This window comes from Amphiura filiformis, chromosome 5, assembly GCF_039555335.1.
Source record: "Amphiura filiformis chromosome 5, Afil_fr2py, whole genome shotgun sequence".
In the NCBI taxonomy this organism is placed as follows: Eukaryota; Metazoa; Echinodermata; class Ophiuroidea; order Amphilepidida; family Amphiuridae; genus Amphiura; species Amphiura filiformis.
Genome location: NC_092632.1, coordinates 9052212 through 9072639, shown reverse-complemented (window position 1 = coordinate 9072639; position 20428 = coordinate 9052212). Strand labels below are relative to the sequence as shown.

General features: G+C 37.9%; 1 protein-coding gene across 1 annotated transcript; it reads right to left on the bottom strand.

Annotated features, from left to right (window-relative positions):
• Positions 1-2640: 2640 nt before the first annotated feature.
• Positions 2641-18431, bottom strand: LOC140152577 (uncharacterized). Its single transcript, XM_072174967.1, has 5 exons — positions 18336-18431; positions 15922-16003; positions 14597-14763; positions 12284-12371; positions 2641-2830 (listed from the first exon to the last, which is right to left on the bottom strand). The coding sequence occupies exons 1-5, from the start codon at positions 18395-18397 to the stop codon at positions 2687-2689; spliced, it is 543 nt and encodes a 180-aa protein (XP_072031068.1). The 5' UTR covers positions 18398-18431; the 3' UTR covers positions 2641-2686.
• Between the last annotated feature and the right edge of the window lie 1997 nt (positions 18432-20428).

The following is a 20428-nucleotide window of genomic DNA, read 5'->3' as shown; positions in this document are numbered from 1 at the left end:
TCAGAAGGCGGAGTTGTACTACTTAGGAAACCAAAAACATTATGTTCATGTTCACAAAAACTTGTTTGTGTTTGTTACGTTACATTCAAGTTGGGCGACTGGTCTCTCCTACAGGTCTCCTTATCTATAGTTCCATCGTGTGAGTTTTAGCTCCACTTAAATGTGATTTGCTTGGTCTGTTTTTGGTCATTATTGGTTCATCCAAAGCGGCAGCTCTTATAAACATCTCTTTTGCAACCTGAGAGATTTTTACAGCTCTTTTCTAGAGAGTACAGCTCTTTTCTAGAGAGTCCCTCAAACACATTTTGTACCAGTTAGCTATTTCACAATAATATCACTCAACCCTATTTGATAAAAGCTCAAATGACATGAAAAACATAAACACGCCACGCCCAGCTATATTTGTTTACTTTTAATAAATATATTCAATAAATAATTTTATTTTATGTAAAATTAGCACACTCAAATGTTGACCCATAAAATAATGATCACCAACATATTAGAAACTGTGCTTTCCAAAAATTAGAACGCACAACCCGATTAGTCTTAGTACAAGTCTATGGGCTTGATTAATAAGGCCTAAAAAAAATGTTTGATTGGCGTAACATACAAAAAATTTTAGGGTAGGTAGGTCGATTCTTTTTTTTTTTTTTTTACTTTTAAAAGGCTTTGGAACTTTTTAAAGGCTTTGGAACTTTTTTTCTTCTTTTTTAATTTATTTATTTAAATTTATTTTTTAAATTAAAAAAAAAAATTTGTTTGCAAAAAAATAATATAAAAAAGTTAGGATCGGGCCTAATTTTAGGGTAGGTCGGGTTACGCCAATCAAACAATTTTTTTTAGGCCTAAACAGTATTCAAAAAACACCTTAAAAACTCATGTTTTGGCCAAATATTAGGCTTCTATTGCTAGTCAGAACTAACTAAAGGATTAGGATTTAGCTATGATATAAATTTTGGCAAAACAGGATGATATTGTTAACTAAAGTCTAAAATATAGTGCATTTTTCTGGAATAGGGAGTACTCAAATTCGACTGACCGCTTTAAAAGCGTAATTTCAATCTTCAGACTGCACAATACAAACATTCCTGTAAAATTCATTTCAAAATTTATACTGACAGTGCTATCCCAGTAAACACGAAACGTTTTAGAAAACGTTTGAATGTCAGGTTACATAAAGGGTAAAAGTCAAATACATCTTTGAAAACTTGTTACAAAACATTCCACCAAATCTTATTTTTAGTGTTGACAAAATGTTTTGCAATAATAATTAATAATACCCAAATATGTTTGCAACAAAATGTTCAGGGTTTTTCCAGATTTTTCAAACTTTCTGTGATTTTAGGTTTATTTAGCCTCTTCCAGAAAAAGACCAGCCCAATTTGGCAAGTCTGTCCCCATCAGCAGAACTTTTTTTTCTGTCGCCTTATAACAAGTTATAAAGTATTGCAAACATTTTGCAGGGATAATAGCAGGTTTTGCACTTTTTAATAATTTTTCACCCTGTGTTTGGCAGTATTAACTAGTATTAACTCAATGTCCATTGTTAAATATGTATTGCACTTAAAACAAGATGGACAAGCTAGTTTTGATTGAAATTATTTCTTTGTCTTTCAGCTAACTGATAAACAAGGAGAGTCAAGTAGAGCAGAAATAAACCCATTTGGAAGTAATTCTTTTAATGTGACCTACAATTTGGTATTGCACATGTAGTTTGAAAGAACAGAGGATGTTGCTCCATTTACAGGGTAGTTTGGCAAATTGGACATGTTCTCTTGTATAATAATGGTGTTCCTGTAATAATTGACATGCATACAGAGAGAAAGAGAGTGAGATGTCAACATGAAAAGTACAACATCAAATTTGATATCTATAAATAAAATCCCTGCTTCATTCTTGTCCAATGATCTAAGTTTTGGTACAATGTGGTGATGTTAAGTGTAAACATTGCTAATTAATTAAAATTCATTTAATGACTGAAATATCAATTGCTGAGAGGTTCACTTGCATTTGCATATCACCAGCATACAAAACAATAAGTAAAAAGGGTCTTTTTTCACTGCTAGACGTGATGCACGCATATATTGTTTAGCGCATCAAAAACAGCAAAAATGGGGAAGAGGGTACCTTAATCGCACAGATGTTACTGGAAATTAAAGGTAGCTAAAATCGGCACCCAGATTCTGAAAAAATCACTCAGTTGGAAAAAATTCTCTGTATAACCCTCAAAACATTTACCTTTTCATTGGTTTTTCCTTAAAAGGCCTCATCTTGATTGATCCTATCAGCCTTATTTTGTTATGGGTACCGGAGGTTCCAGGTGTGTTCATTGCAACTCATAACAGTAAAATACTTGCTTATGATCATGATGGTAGAAAAAACACTCACATATTTGCTTTGGGTCCTTTTTTATATTATGAAACACTTAACTGCTTTGGGTACTTTTGAAAGTAAGTCCTTATAAAGGGTGATATATAACTTGAAATACAAGTCCCCCTCCGATTTTGTGACATCAGAATGGTAAATGTACCATATTGGGGAAGGAAGACTATTGATGCATAAGATAATAAAATATGGGAAAATGTTCTTTGAATAAGAAAAATAAAAATTGAATTACATTGCAAGAATCTCTGCAATTTATTACAGCTTTGTATGGACACATTCAATTTAGGTACATTCAGTTCATTCATTTCTCCTTCCTCTGGTTGATTGTAGTTGTATCTATAGTGTCTTCAGCAGCCTTTGTTCCTGCTCGGAGACATGGTGTATACAGGTCCCAGATTCTAACATTACCATCATCACTACAGCTAACAACTCGATCCACTGTGGCCTGCATGCAAGAAATGCAAAATAAAAATATCTGATATTAATGCACAAGGACTTTCATGTGAGTGTGAGTAACAAGTCACCCCATTATGAGCATCCCGAGAAGCTAGCCCACTGGGGGAGGGTGGGGGCTGAGAGGCTGAAATGTGCCTCCAAAGCCACCCCACTAACCCTGATGATGCACAATTTGCTTTTGGTACATATTAGGCAAACATATTCCACACTGATTATAGATGTTAAGAATGCATCTTTGTTCAGGAGGCTGGTTGTTATGTGGAGGAGTACATTTGACCAGTTGTAGTCAAGTGGTAAGAAAAATTATCAATCCCAGTAGTTACACCAGACCTTTGTAATTAAAAAGGTGGTAGCAGAAATGCTACATCCAGTGAAGCAAATCTGGACTTTTGCACCTTCTCCATACACACTTGTATAAACTCCCAGTTCATTTTTTATAAGGGATGAGGAGGGGGCATGGGGAAAGGGTCTTTGTGATGGAGATATCATGTCCCCTGCCCCCTAACATTTATCAGCCTCCGTTGAAGTTATCCACAGCTTTACAAAATTTTGTACATATGGGATTAAGCTTCTTATCAAACCATTCTAAGAATTGTCCAAATTCAACTTTTGCACCCATGTTAAGGAACAAAACAATTACCGGTATGTTCATGAAATGAAGGCTTTGTCTGAGGAAGGAACCAAGTCAACAGTATGTTTTCTGCAGTAATTGAGGTTAACTTTGTGGCTCATGAATAAGTGGGGTGGGTTCCAATATTTTTAACTTTACAAGTGCTTTGAGTTTGAACCTTTTTTCCTGTTATTTAAGGCGCTTCCTCACTGGCATCCATCATAAACTCCCTTTCCAATTGAATAAATCGGATATAGCAAATTAGTCTCACATACAGCGATCAAGTCAAGTAAGTTATGCAGATATTATACACTGTTCGGGATTATCCAATTGCAATATCTGATGAAATTGATGAAATATAATAACTCACTGAGGGGTCATAATGACTATAAAAGGGTGTGACAAGCTCCTGACCCAATTTGAGCCGGAAACCCATGCAAGATCCTGCATTTTGTTACCCTCCGTATGCATAGGCAGATAACATTATCCCGATTCTCTGATTGACTTTGTACTTTTAAGATCTTGCTGAAAACCTGCTTTATGCCAAGAAAGTGAAATGCCACGAGCACTTACTCCCAGCGGGGACCTAGTTTTCATTGCTCTCTTCCTGAGAATGTCAGAGAGTTTTTCCTTCTTACAATGTGACAATGACAGTGGGATTTCTGGGGATGATAAGGAAATAATAATGCAACTGAGTGAGTGCTATGTAACAACTTCACTGCTGTATGCTTGAGTCCTGTGCTATTTTGGTGAGTGCTCTTGTACTGCACTTTTTGACCTTCACAACCATAAGATGAGCTCTATGGGTGAACCTAGACCTACACTTGAGTGCTGAAGTTGCTGAACTTGCTTCTAGTAAGGAAGCTTATAGATGTGTAGAGTTGATTGGGAGAGCTATTCTGCTTCATATGAACTAAGCCTGAAAGTTGGGCCAACCAACAGGTGAAGAGACATGTTCATTGAAAACTGGCTAGCTGCAGACTTGCTTGCCCACCCAAGATGTACAATCATAGATCATTTTCAATAGGTTATGAACACTTGGTGATCCTATACACCTATCGCAAATCTCAAGTGGGACCATTCAGTCTATTCTAATTCACATTCTTCATGTTCAGTAGCTAGGTAAGTTATTTGGTGTTCAGTTGTAGTGACTAGATACAGGGCTCTTCCAATAGTGCACTTGTATGTTAATACATAGGTTGAATGTCACAATTTGGTGCTGCCCATTGGTGCAATAAAATCTGGTTGAATCTATTTAAATCAACTAGATAGAGAAACAACAATAGCTTCTATTCAAGACCATTACATCATAACTGCTTGAAATATCTTCCTTGAGGTGCAAAGGTTGGCAGTGCACTGCCCCCACCCAGGGTTAGCCGGCCCCTGCATTCTGTGGACAACTACATGTTTAAAGCAGGATTCTGCATTTTTTCACACCCATTTGAACAATACAAAAATGTCTGTATAGTGTATAATGATTGAATAAAATACCTGAATAATTCAGCATTGATCATAGAAGGTACTTGGGTTAATGCAAATGAACATCCACTTGTGCTTCAAGCATAATTTTTCAAGATTCACAGTCCATTTCAATGGCCAAATACTAGGCATGTTTTTACAAGTTCTAATCAACTAGTTGGTTGATTTGTAATAATATGATCTCTAATGATGCCCCTAAATAATTGACTACTTGTAGACTTACCACAAGGATCTTATAAACATCTCAAAAAAAGTAACTAACCCCCCTTAAATAATGACCATTATTCAAAAACAGCCAATTGTATTACAAATTTGTAAAATGTGTTGGAAGCAGAATTTATTTCTGCACATTTTGACACCTCATTTGTAGCAATTGACTAAATATTGACGTCACAGCGTACATTTAAATCAATGTAACCCAAGATCAAAAGTTGCAGTAAATTGTATTGATTTTGTATTCAGCATAATGGAAGGAAATCTGTGTAAAGATATCTGAGTGTTTCTGTATTGTATGTAAGTGCAACTTTCAAATCTGGACCATACTACATTAAATTGACCGGTGTTTTATTGCTTTCTAGGCTGTCGTATCAAATGAGGTGTCAAAATGTGTAGAAATAAATTCTGCTTCCAACGCATCTTACAGATTTGTAATACAATAGCCCTTTTTTGAATAATGGCCATTATTTAAGGGGGTTAGTTACTTTTTTTGAGGTGTTTACATGCTAATCTGTCAGGGCACAGTTCCTGTGCCCAATAGGCTTCTACATGCATAGAACATGGTGTCGGGTACAGAAACTCATACTCCAAAACTTGAGGTCAATATTTGAGTGTTATTGATGAGTGGAGGTGAATGAACTGTGTCATGAAAGTGAGATCATTTTGGCTCATATTGTTTGCAGCGCCAGAGTTAAAAGTGCAAGTGGCAAGTGAATATATCTACCCTTGATGTGCACAGAGTCTAACAAATTAAGCCTTCTGTTGATAGCACCTTTTCCCCTGTGAATAATATGTTGAAGGCAGGCTAGCTCAGGAGAACAATTTCATTGACATGATAATTTGTACACACAGCTCAATTTGCAAGTAGGTTTTTAAGTAATTCCACACATTATTCATATGAGATTTATTCTACAGGGATAATTAATGTTGAAGTGACTTTTAACCCTATGGCATGAGTACTACCTGCTGATTGGTTACAAGCCAACTATTATAATTATTGAGCCAATCAGTAGCATGGATAGAAGATAAAGAATGGTGATAGGACTGACGAGGATTGAGCTGAAATATTTTTAAGCTGTATTCTGATTGGTCACTCAGATGAATATATCACATAAATAACCAACCAGTAATGCTGTAAGAAATGCAGTAATTCTCAAGGGGTTTCCATGGGGTAGATTTTGCACATTGTCAATTCCCCTCCCAATTACTGCCCTTGTAACCTGTTTAGTGCATTGCATAATATTTTCAGGAGTTTTCATGGTTCTGATCATTTGACAGGTTCATCCATGGGCCAAATATTTTCACCAGATTTTACATACCATAATCTTTCATACAGAAAGGCATCTTACAAAAACCTCTCAAAATTTCCATTTAGACATGAATGGAGCTATCTATCATCTTAAACAGTAGAGATTTTGATATTGTAAAAAGAATGATGCCTTGAAAATGAAGTGTTTCACATCATTTAAAGGCCCAGAGATGCTCTAGTAGGAAAGACTGGGCCACAAGTATGTATCTTTCTAATTTACAATGGTTATCCTGGATGATACTTGAATATCATATCATACTCAAGAGGCTGAAAAAAAAAAACCCTGTTTTTTTTAAGCTCAGCTAGTATTTTCAGCATATATCATCAACTTGACATAATACAGAATGAGAAACACAATCAAGTTTATCTCAAACACTTAATTTGAAAAGGAAAAACACATTATTTGTCAGGAAATTGAGTGCTCATTTTGGCACATCTTGATGTATTTTTGACGATTGCCCGAGGAGGAATTCAGAGAAATGTCTTGAAAACAAAACACGCAGGTGCAAATCCGGCATTTTGTAACAATCCAAGATGTCTTAACACAACTACAACATTACAATCTTCTCTGTAGTTATAAAGATTCACAAAGTTTAAGATAACATGTTGCCCAAATTGTCAAATTATAATAAGTCTGTATTCACACTAAAATAGAAGCTGTCATCACTTGTTAGTGTATGGATGTGGTAGACCTTTGTATGCTAAAATTAAGTCTGATTTGGACACAAGAAAATACCATGTTTGTGTTTGTGTTTTGCCACGAAACAGAGATTTAGGCCTATATTATTTGTGGTCAATACAAAAATAGCTTCATCACTTCACATTTATTAGTCATTTTAATTTACCCACCCCACCTATCCAGCCACACTGAAGTGTGGAAAGTAGGCAAATGAAATGTGAAACATTGAATACTGATGGTAAAGACATTTAGGCCAGCCAGCCAGGCAGCCAGGCAGCCAGATGAGAATAAATGAAGTGCAAAAAGGTTATTGTATGCAGGGAAGGGGTTGCCTTCTCTTTTGCCTTTCAACAGGTTGTCAGGAAGCTGGTAATTGTTGGAGAATGACTTTGAAGATAACTATGTTGACCTTATAATGACTTTCAACTGCCCCAAAATAAAACCATTGCATGTTGAGGGTGATAAAGAAAAAGCGAGGTGGTGGAGAGTCAAAAAGAAAAAGAAGTAGAGGTAGGTTAAAAATGATGGGAGATAAAAGCAGAGGTAAAGGTGAGAGGATGTAAGAGAGATTGAGAAAAGAGAGGAGCTGACGAGAGGGAAATGTGTCTGTGACTGGAGAGAGAAAGAATAAGAGAGAGAGAGAAAGAGAGAAGTTAGAAAACAGAGAAGTGATAGAGAAAGGGCAAGAGATTTGCAGGGAGAAAGAGAAGGTAAGAAAGGTTAAGTGAGAGAAAAGGAAAGCGAGAGAGGGAGAGAGAGGGGGGAGAGGTGAGGGAGAGAGAAGGGGGAAGGTGGGAGACAAGACATAGAGGGGAAGACAAGATATAGAGGAGAAAAAGTTCATCATCTACTTGCTTCATACAATGTTTTGATTGCAACCCCATCAAGGTCAATGACATGATGACCTACCTGTTCAGAGAAAGTGCTACACCATGACCACCTATACCAACAATGACCGATGAACCCTGGCAATGATCTGATAAATAAGGGGAGTAGTCTGACTCACACAGGGTGCACCAACAGTTTACCCATTCATTTTATAGGTGAGCATTGCGCACCTGCCATGAATGATTTGTTCTTGAGTAACCTTCCTTTTCATATTCAGAAAGTTTAGCTAGTGGCATATGAGGGAGGGCAAGGACTGGCCAGGTTGATCTACTGTGCAGAAATTGGATCAATCTTCTTCTTGGTCACAAATTATTTGCATACAATATATCCAAAAGTCATTGTTGGAGCAGGTCAGCATCAAGACCTACAGTCTCTCTAAAAATGTTGCCCAGTATAAAATGTATATGCCACTGAAAGTACTGGGCCAAAATAATGCATACCAGGAAAATTGTTGTCCCCCTGACAACACTGACCCCCCTCCCGATACATTGCTGGTTTTGGCCTCAATGGGCTCAATGGCCCTTGAAATGACCTGGTCTCATCTGCAGACAATAACATTATTAACTTTATGATTATTTAAACTCAGTAAAGAGAGTGACCCGAGTTTTCACACAAGAAAAGATGCAAGTCATAATAGATGGCAGGGAGTTTAGCAATGGGTTTGTGGAATATTCAGTTTGACAGGGTGTGGATAGAATCTGTGTTAAGGGAAATCACTTGTCTTACCTAACTAATGCCTTAACCTACTGATTACTGGTTCACCAAGATATACTAGTGTTAACTACACTCAATATTCTGCACAGGGTCACTTCCAAGGGTCAACAGATAGTCTACAACAACCAGGGGCATGTTAATATAAGGGGGCATGAGCCCATATATTCAATTTGGCTTCATCCAGGCAGTGACATCAGTACTTTGTTGGGGCAGTTACTTACGATTGTTCGGATGCACTGCTTTTGATCAAGCATGTAAACATTTTATTTATAACATTTCGGCTGAAGCCAGGCTAATCCCAATAGTGCTCAGAGGCTACTAAATTCAAGGGATACCATCCGGATATGACGGGACAGGTATATGGGAAGAGGTCCGATTTTAGATGCAGGAGGAAAACCGGAGCACCCAGAGAAAAACCTGCGAGGACGAGCATGGATCGGCAACCAAACTCACATGTGACACCTCAGGGAATTGAACCCCGGACACAGTGGTGAGAATCGAGTGAGAAGACTACTACACTAACCCGCCCTTCCACATGCCAGTGAGTCAACACACAAGCAGGTAGCACAGTTCTTGTGTGATAGCGATTTTTCAGAGGCTCCAGAAATACAGATCTATCTAGTGGGGAGGTCTACAATAGGCACAACATAAGCAGCAGCCACTGATGTCACTCGATGAAGCCAAATGGACTCTAGTCAGGATCCTTGCATACAGGTATCGATGCCCTCATATGAGCTGACATATCAAGAGCTGAGTGCAACACTGCCTCACCTCCATCCATTAGCTCCCCTAGGTAATGTTATTCATATTGTATGATTGTAATTATTAATATTATACACAATGTAATAAATACCCAGGGGAGCTACTGGAGATAAGACTTTGTTGCACTGATAACTTGATGTGTCTATGGAGGCAATCCACATTTTTCCTCCTGCATACAGTATTGTTAACATCCTGCTGATTCCCTCAAATCAACAATGGAACTTCTGGTTATTCCATTGAATGGTGGACAGGCAAACAGGATCAGGAAGTATGGCTAGCTCAACTCAACACTATAATACTCTGTCCCACTTTGTGCTTGTTTTGAGACTGAGTCTTTCATCTCCTAATTACATCAAAGAGAATGGTTAACTACACAAGAATATTTTGTAATGGGTCAGATAAGTGTTAACTAGTAGGGTCAGCAAAATAGTTAATGGGCAAATAGGTCAACAGCCCTGGTCAACAGGTACATGTCTGAATCTGACTACTATGAAATAACGCCCGCACTGTTGGGCAACCCGAAAATCCGTAATACCCCAGAACGATCCAGACCAAAAGCGGATCGGATTGATCAGATATCATCGGGTTAGGTTGGATTGGAGCAACTTGAAGTTCTCACCGAGCCTAAAAACAAGCCACAGCAAGTCACAAATTTGACATAGGTATGGGGGCTTCCATTGGGGTGCTGGTGGGGTCCTGGTGAGGAGCTTGTGGGATGCTGGGCATATGTCGCTATTAAACATATCATACTATGCAAGCTGGGTAATGGTGGCTTCCAGTGTACCCCACTGCTGAAGCAGCAGTCTACCCCATGACTGTATAATGTTCTGGCTAGTGACATGCCCAGGTGGTGGCTTTACAGGTTTTCTGTAAAATCATGCAGAATCAGCTGAAACTGCCACTAATTTTCACATAAGATGACCTGGTTGTTTTTAATCTCATTTCCCCAATCAAAGGACTTGGTTATACTCCTGGTATCCTGATATTGACCTCTCAGCTCTTGCATAGATCCTAAAATGAAATGATCTGGTAATATCTTGCCAGTAACCTCAGTAGGTAATCTGATTTTACAACTGATGTGTCTATTAATCCAGGAGTTCTGAATACTTGCTTGTGGGACATGGAGGGACAGAGAAATATAAAGATCAGTGTTTGAAGTTTACACCCTTGTTTTGCTGTTTGCATTTCAGTGCTGCTCAACAGGCTTCCTATAAATCCCTGGTGTAACCAAACCCTTCTGTTAAGTTGAATGTGATACAATGCAACTAATAAAGTTGGATTAAAGGATAATTTATGGTGAGCTATTAAACAAACAAACAACAAACACACAACAAATAAAAAACAAGCCTTATTAATAAATGCATTGTTGAAGTAAACAGATTCTGATATACCTCATTAAAATGGATAAATTAAAATGTTGGAGGTATACGGGTGCCCTCCAGGTGAAATAGACAACACATAATTGCATCACCGTAACTTTAAGTTTTGGAAACAAGGTTCTTTGATGATTTTAATTTATTTCCAGCAATGCTTTCTTATTTTGTTAAATCCTACTCCAAAAATAATATGCATTTAATATCCCTGCATAATTTGTTTAGTTGTGGAAGGTATTTCCCCTCCATCTTGAGTCATAACCATGAAATTTCCCAATGGACAACTAAACCAACAATAATTCACCAGGAAATAGATGGATCAAAGGAAAACTAATCATTCTATTGGGATATATCAGTTAATACTTTGTCATATAAGCAGCAGTTTTATTTTTGGTAAAATAAAACATGACGTTGCCTCAATATTTAGTATTAATTAACACATTTAGTAGGCCTACAGTCAGGCCTGTAATTAATAAAAAGGTTCTGTAAAAACATTGAAATCAGTACTTTTTTGAACAATTTGTTTCAAAAGGTCCACTTTTTAATCCCTGCACCCCTGTCAAATAAATCTACAGGCCTGAGTACTGAATTGAAAATACCCCTCTACAGGGCAAAGCCAATGGTGTACTACAGACTGCAGGCCGTCCATTTCTAGATCAACTACCGTCACTTTGTATCAAAATTATGTAATTTCCCAATTAGAAATACTTGCTAATAATTGCCAAGAACATGATCCACCTGCTAAAAAGTGATAATTTATGTAGTTACATGTTTCTATTTCAAGTGATTCAAAGATTATCATTAAGCCCAAAGATGCACAATGTAAAGTGTAATGTACACTAACATGTACTTGCACACAGCTATGATCTAATGCAAGAGACGTAACTTCTATAATTAATATGAACTTATGTAACCTTTCGGTACAATTTGAAATATGTTGGTACCCGGCAAGAATCGACACTTATTTTGATTTCAAGCAACTTCCAGAAAAGTAAAAAATGTCAACTAAAAAGACCAAATTTGAAAATTGATAAAAAATGCATTCAAATGATTACCAAGATAAGAGAAATCTTGAAATAAATTTGAATTCGATGAATTTTGTTTTGTCCCAGATGGCAGCTGGGTTGAAAGTATGAAGGGTCCACCCGGCCTGTCCGCCAAGTCACAGGACATCCACGATAGACAGACACTAGGCCTTATTCAACTGGACAATGTACTGTGCTAACCACTGCTGTTAGGGAAATTGGCTGTCTAGTCCCTTGTATATGCAATGGCATAACATTTCCAATGGCCACACTGATTGACTGACTGTCCAGAGAACCAAGGAATATTCAGAGAAGAAACTGCACCAGGCAATTCACTTTGGAGTCCCTGACCACTCAATTGGGGCAAGCCCAAGCTCTTGTACCTACCTGGACATCTCTTACTGGCCCTCTGTGTCCATGTAAGGCTCTCACACATGTCATGCTGAAGAGATCCCATTCTTTGATGGTGCCATCCCTGTCAAATTGAAATGAAACAAGCATTCAATTTAATTGAAAATTTGGATCACCTTGTTTTGGAAAATAAAAATTAAACAATCTCAATACAATCCTTATGTTGTGCCTATTGTAGACCTACCCACTACTACATGTAGTACTAGATAGATCCGTTTAACTGTAGCCTCTGGAAAACCGCTATCACACAAGACATGTGCTGCCTCTAGAATATTATCTAAAAGAGGTTGCAATGACCATAACTTGATATTTTATTGATGTTGACAATGAGGTGAAAAGGCTCTATCTGGTAGTAGTAGAGTTACATATTTGCTTCAACTATTCATAACTTTTTGAAATCAAAATGCAAACAAGTTGGGATATTTTGGATATGGGATGGAACTATGTGTGGGTCAGTATGGCCGAATTGGTGAACTTGGTAGATTTTGACTTCATGCAGAGCGCCCTCATTGATGCATAGCATTTGTTAATCGAAAACAGCCTAGGCTAATAGAAATTGGTACTTGATTTGTGGTTGTTGGTGTGCACTAAAAATTAAGCAAAAATGCACAGGTGATTCTCTGCTGGATTATTTTACAGAAAAATCTTTAAAATTAATTTTTTTGTGATCTCTTATCTTATTTTTTAAAGTCTTTTTGTGTCTCAGCCTCAGTGTCTGCACTAATCACCGCCCGAGACGGGTCTGTGCGTGATGTGACATGTGTACATGCAGGATGCAGCTCCTGTTTCCTGGCGAAGTTTTCGTGGCCAGTGCATGACTTGGTGCATAACAGCATCCGGGAACAGCACAGTCCGGTTGCGTGTTGGGATCACAATAAATGATACACTTTTTTGGTATTTTTTTCTGCCAGCCCGACCCAAAATGTGTGGTATTTAACAATGACATGTGACAATATCACCAAGACATTCATTTCCTCCTCTTCTGAAACTGTCTTAATTTACCCAGTTTCCCGGCCACAGGGTCAGCTAAGGACACCCAGCCTCCTCACCCACCTAAACCCTATTGACAGCTGGAAAGGCTAGATACCATCATTCAATCTTGTTGTTTCAAGGAAATTAAGCCATAATCAAATCACCATTAACCTGCCAGTTACAGTTACTATTGCAACACTGCATAGTTACCATAGATTTACACATGTGGTACAACACTTTGATAGGCACTATGCTAACATGATACTTTCAAGTGCAACACAACACAGGCGGAAATTGCTGACCACAAGGAGATACAAGGCAATTCAAGTTCAAACATACATAGCTGACTTGACCGATTAATTTTGGCAAGGCCTACCTCTAAAATAGTACTTTTCAAGGTAGATACATCCCCTGCTGGGGTTTCCTGACTGGGGCCTGAGGTCAAACAAAACTCTGACAAGCCCATGTTTTGTTTGGCTATGAGCCGATGAGTTGAGCGGGATGCGGTAGTGATGATGACTCTTAAGGAATCTAACAGATACAAAAACTCCTTGTAGGATTTGGGCCTATCCCAGCAGCATCTTACCACAAAAAGGAAATTCCAATGGTTCTTCTTCAAAGATCAAGTGGTTATGGAATAGCACAACATTTGGTTTACTCATTGATCTAGTAATGTCTGTGCATTAAAGGAAGATAGTTAGGAATCATTGAAAAAAGAACTTCTTTTAATCATGGAATTTTATGTAGCAGCAACCTGATTGCTATTCAATTCAGACTTTCTGAATTAAAATACTTTGAAAGTTATATGACTAGACCATAAAAAACACTTTGCAAAAATAGTGTTTTACACTATAAGTAAGGTTCTTCAGTGGTCTGCTGATTTGGCGCTGTTTAGGCGTAACATGGAAATGTGGTTCTGATTGGCTAATTGAATCATGTCATCATCACATCGGCACCTCATCATCGCGTGACCTAGTTCAATCAGAAAGAGCAGATAGACACTGGTGAAGGAATTAGCTGAATATTATAAATGCAAAAAAAAAGGCAAAATGTACCACTGCGAACCAAAGCTATAGAGGCCTACACTAGCATATCACATCCTCATGGCTCGGGACACAGTTCTTTAACGCCATTAGGTTTGTACATTCATTGAAATTCATTTAAATGTGTTGGAGATAAAAACTCATACTCAATAACTTGAGGTCAAATTCTAAGCTATCATTGTTGAATGGAGATCACTAAACTGTGCCATGGGAAATAGGTACGTATGTGATGCTAGGTATCAAATATTCCAAAATTCAGGCCTAATATACTCACCCAGCAGCAGTGAGAAATCTAGCGCCACCAAGAGACTGTGGCAGGAAAGTGATGTTGAAAATTGGGGTGTCGTGCGGTTGAACGCCTGCCTCTGCTTCACCAGTTGTACGATTCCAAAAGAAAAGTTTCCCTCCTAGAGTCCCGCTAAGAATCAACTCTCCTTGTAGCTATGTTGCAAAATAAAACCAGAAAAAAATGTTACCATCATTGATATTCTTCTGGATCATCACATAGTAATACGATGTGAAAAGCGATCATCATGATGATGTAAACAGAGCCGTAGCCAGGGGGTGCAAATTTGCAAAAGTCCAATTTTTAAAGCCTTTTTTGTCAAAAAAAAAAGTCCACTCTTTCAAAATCAGCACCCCACAAAAAAATTCTGGCTATGGGCCTGCATGAAAGGGCTTAAAGTGAAATACCATACTTTTGCAGTTTTTTTGGGAATTTTTGAGGTAAAGTCTTGGGATACCTTTCAAAACAAAGGGTCAAACAGTTCAGCATCACCTTCAGATCAAAAGAGGTCATGAAGATCTGAAAGTTCATGCCATAAATAATTGACCAGAAACTTTAATTTATGTCTTTAGTTAAATGCCTTTGTCATAAATTTGCCTATGAAAGTAATGGATTAAGCCTGAGTCCCTCCATCAAATACCTTGTGAAATAAACAGATGAGTGAGACTGGGTAGTTCATGATCAAACACGGTGCTTTTGAACTGATGTGAGCTATCTATCAAGTATCATATAGAAAGAATTATTGTAATTGGTCAGATATTATTACTTTGACAGGCAAGGCTACATGATGACCTGGTTACTACTTGGGGTCTGGACTTCATTGCGTACCAGGCTTACCTGAACACAGGGCCTGAGCGTGGTTCAATTTATGTACACAGAATAGATCTGAATATCAGGGCAGCTAAAATACATGCAGGAAACCAGAGATGGCCAAACCTCACAAATATGATCAAGAGCTGAATGCACCCATTGTTATATCTGAATAGTTTTATTTCATCAGTCAAAGGGCCTAATTCAGCTTGCTTCCAAATCTACCTACCAAAAGAACCATTTTTTGTCATTCTATTATTAAACTGCACATCAAAAGAATTCTCAAAAAGGTTCACTTTAGACTGGGGTTAAAAAGTCCACTTTTTACACCATAAGCCATTTTTACAAAAGATCAACATTTTGAAAGTCCCAAATAAAAATCAATCAATCAATCAACTCACAGGGTACAGGTTTGAATCCAAGCTTTGCCTAAGGATTACCATAGGATTATGATGAACCTATCTGCAAAATATTTAGTACATGTTTTAATAATGTCAACTTACAGCAAGAGAAGTGACTGGTTCTGTCACGCCATCAATGTGAAGAACACACTCCACTGTGTGGATGTTAGTCACTTTGATCGAGCTAAATAAAAGCAGATGAAAAGAAGATGACAGATTAGTTAAACCCTCACGCAATCATTTGGTTATCATAAAGTCATAAACACTCTAATCCAATCGTAATGACACAGTGCCCTACTAACATGATATGTTGTACAGTAGATGATTACTAACCATACAGGTATGATATGACAATAACTGTGTTACCTGTTACTGTTAATAAGTTCTAATAGTTACAGTATGTGTCATTTTAGTTTGACACATGATGACCTCCGTTGCACTGCTGACACAATTAATACAAGCAAGCGCCTGTTACATACATCACAGGCCTATTGTTTTACTCATCCCTGTCCGAGCACCTGGATGACATCATCTTAACTCATAACTGTATGAAAAAGTAGCATTCTGAAACTGATTATTATAGACCAACTATCACATTTATTGATCCTTATCATTACAATGAATAGTGATTGAACTGCGGTATCATCTGTTCCTACCATATCCATCTGATTGATAGTTGGCACAGATAAAACATGCAGAGTCATTAATGTGGTGTGCGACACAAATTAATTACTACACTCAATCTTTCACATAGGCCTAAATGCAATGGTGTACAACACACTACTTTCAGGCTGTTGCTTTAGTATATCTCAGTGTCGACTCGGCTTCTCATGCTATGCGTTCATAACTCACGCTTGCTAAGTCTGTGAGGGCCAGACTGTGGCTACATACAATGCTGTGTGAATTGTTAGAAATGATAAACTGAACAATCAGCCCAGCCCTCATGAATGCAAGAAGCCAAGCTCCATTCAAACCATATAGGAACCATGCAAGGTTTCCTTTGTAGGAAGGAACCATGCACGGTATAGGCCTATTCATTATTCATTTATGTTAATTGCCCTCATATACAAAATCATGAGCTCCATATAAACAATAGGAACTCTGCAAGTTTGCCTCTGATCTATTCCTTATATTCATTCATGTTCTTTGTTCATGTACAAAACAAGTATAACACAGGGTCTGTCAAGATCCTAGGTCCAACCTCTGGATGGTCAGACAGTAATCATTAATTTTTAATGGGCCAACACTTTTGCCAGAGCAAAGTTGAAATAATTGAATTGTACCTGTATATTTTACCTCAGAATGAAAACTAAACATGATAAAGGAGTAGGTCGGGATCTGATGGTCCCCTTTGATCATAATTCAAGGATGGCATCTTATAGGACCCAAACAAGCTCCTAGCTTGCCTTGATCATGGTCATAGTCTAATCACAAGCATATGTAACATGTATGAAATCAACATGAAGGATTCTATGTTCAACCATCTGAACACAAACAGCAGTGAAAGCTCTCAGTCACCCCATAAGGTCAGGTGCAACAATGATCTTGAAACCTGGTCAAGGCAATGTGAATGACACCCTTAAGGAGGTAGGTATGTGATGCTAGGTAGCAAACTAAGGTTTGTGAAGTCAATTAGCACTAACATTTTAATCATTTCAAATTGCCTCATTCATCGAAACAGCTCAGGGCCCATCTCACACCTGGTTCTTACATTGGTGCATAGGGATATTCCATTCATCTAGCACCTCATAAATCCCATTCACAGGAACAATCAATGAAACCCACATTTCTCATACATGACTGTTTTTTTTTCATGGAAAATTGTTTTTCCATTACCATGAATTTTAACTGTATTAAAAGGGCCAAAAACATGCGGATTGATGAACTAGGTGAGGCAAGGTGCTCTGCCATTCCAAGAACATGAAAGTAGTCATACAGCAGACCACCCTAAACTCATTTTCTTTTCCCCAAAAAAATTGAAAATGATAATCATGGCAAATTCACACCTTCAATCAGACAATGTATTTTCTTATATACCAGGACCCTCAATTTTGCATTCATAGGTATATTTTTTAATTGCTCAGTGCTGGTATATTCAGTGGAGGCACCAGGAGGGCATATGCCCCCCATCAGAACTCTTACCCCAGTTTCCCCCAAGTTAAAACCCCAAAATTAGGAAATTTCCCACTTTTTTGGGGTAATTTTGAGCAAAATTTGTTGATATGCATATAGAGCTGGCTATGCCTGAACAGAAAGTCTCACCTGTGTCTCATATGTAAGACTACAAAGACCCATCTCCAGTGACCCTATCTTTGATGACAAAGAGCTGTACAACAGAGATGAGATGGTGGGAAAATTACACCAAACTGACTCAACAAACAGGTTGCATCTGGCAAGAACATACCATTATTTCACACCAATTTTCAAAATCCTTGCAGGAGGCAATGGAGTTAACACTACCTTGGGAGAAAATACTGTGCCCCTGTACCTGGAGGGAAGGTCAAAGGTCATCCTACCTGTGTTCAGCTAAATTTGTCCCTTTTGGATTTATCGGTGTTTTATCAAAGTATTCTACCATGAAGACAAATCAGAGGGCAATCTGGAAGGCCAACTTTGGTGGCTTCAAATTGGAGTTTGATTCAAAACAAATTTTCTTGCAATGATGGAATAATGTCCCTGGAAATTGTGTGTGTCATCAGTAATGAGTTTAACACGTTGGTGATGATTTTATTGCACTAACAATTCAGTTTTAATGATATTGTGAGGTTACATTTATGACACTTGTGATAAATGAGTATGTCACCTCACTGGTTCAGATGAGATGTAATTTGAAATGTGAAAGGTGTCTTGTATCATCATCATCATTATTATGACATATAAACTGATTCCACATCCTACTTTAGGTCAATAGTACTACTAGTCACATTCATACAATACCACTAAATGCAATATCCCAACAAAGTATGACTGGAACGGAATAATTTGTCGCTGTTTTGGCAAACTGCCGTATGACGAAAAATGCAGTTTTGAGAAAATCGCATTTAAAGTTTTTCCAATTTTAGACCCACAGGATGACCATCAAAGTAAAATGTGTTTATTATTATCAAAGAATATAATCAATAATATATCTGTCTTTGTTGTCAACATATTACAAACTTTTTATTCATTCTTTAATTAGAAGTAATTAATCTGCAAACTCATACGACAGTATGCCAAAATATGCACAATTTGACAACCTATGTATTAATATATGATACGCCATGTGATACGACAGTATGTCAAAACAATAGGCAACTGCAGTTACACAGTGGCCTATGGCGACGTATCATGATACGACTATGATACGACTGTATGCCAAAATACAGAATGAAGATTTAGGAGGGTGTTACATAAAAACATGTTAACATACTACTTAGTGCCATATCTCATTAACTAATTACATTTAAGTCTCAAAACTTTGTGAATATTATAGAATTCATTCGTAGTTTTGAAAGTTTATATAACTCATTTTGCCCAAAAATCATCTTACGACAGTATGCCAAAACAGCGACGAATTGTAGGATGAGTTTTTTGTGCCAAGCTCGTACATTTGGCTCAAAATTCACTGTGCCTGTGATGCATGATGTGGAAGTTAAAGTGATCCCGCCTGGGAATCGAACCCAGGACCTCAGGTTTACGAGACCTACGCCTTAACCACGGGAGCTTAAGTGACCGCTTATGGGTTCAATTTCAACCAGCCTAATCATGAAGCACCCGTGGCCAAGTGGTTAAGCTGTAAGGCTCGTAAACCTGAGGTCCTGGGTTCGATTCCTAGGCGGGATCACTTTTTCTCCTTGTCTCCTTTATTATTTGCGACGGCGAACCTGATGAAAAATAATGTTTATTAATATAATTCCCGTCGATCATGCCACTGTTTTTCCGTGTTAAATTTCCTCACAGGGAGGATGGCAATTTATTTCTCGCATTTACGGCCCTAGCTACTATGGGCTATTTGCGGGGAGGAGATAAGCTTAAGTGACCGCTTATGGGTTCGAATTTCAACCAGCCTAATCATGAAGCTCGCTTGGCCAAGTGGTTAAGGCGTAGGTCTCGTAAACCTGAGGTCCTGGGTTTGATTCCCAGGCGGGATCACTTTTTCTCCTTGTCTCCTTTATTATTTGCGACGGCGATGTTTATTTATGTTTTTTGTTGTTGTTGTCACAAACGCATAAAAATCTGGCTCAAGATTCCCCATGGCTGCGATGCGATATGGAATATAAATTGGGCCTTCATCTGGCTGCTAAGGATTTCCCTGAACCATAGACAATAGATTTTCTCAACTGAAAATCTAGCTACAAGACATCTAACAATTTTCTTGTGCAGAACAAAAACAAAATATGGAAGTAATTCACAAGTAAAGCTTTGTTTGGAAATATGTGTGTAGTATATCCATGCAGAGCTTTAAGTATGTGGAGGTGAACTTGAGAAATCTGATATAGATGTATCTAAATAAAGCAAAGAGGAATTGTGCCATTATGACAAATAGATTCAATGCCTGAAGGTACGCTGGGATCAATGTTAAACAATCAACATATAAACCACCTGAATCCTACCAGACCTCTTGGGCCAA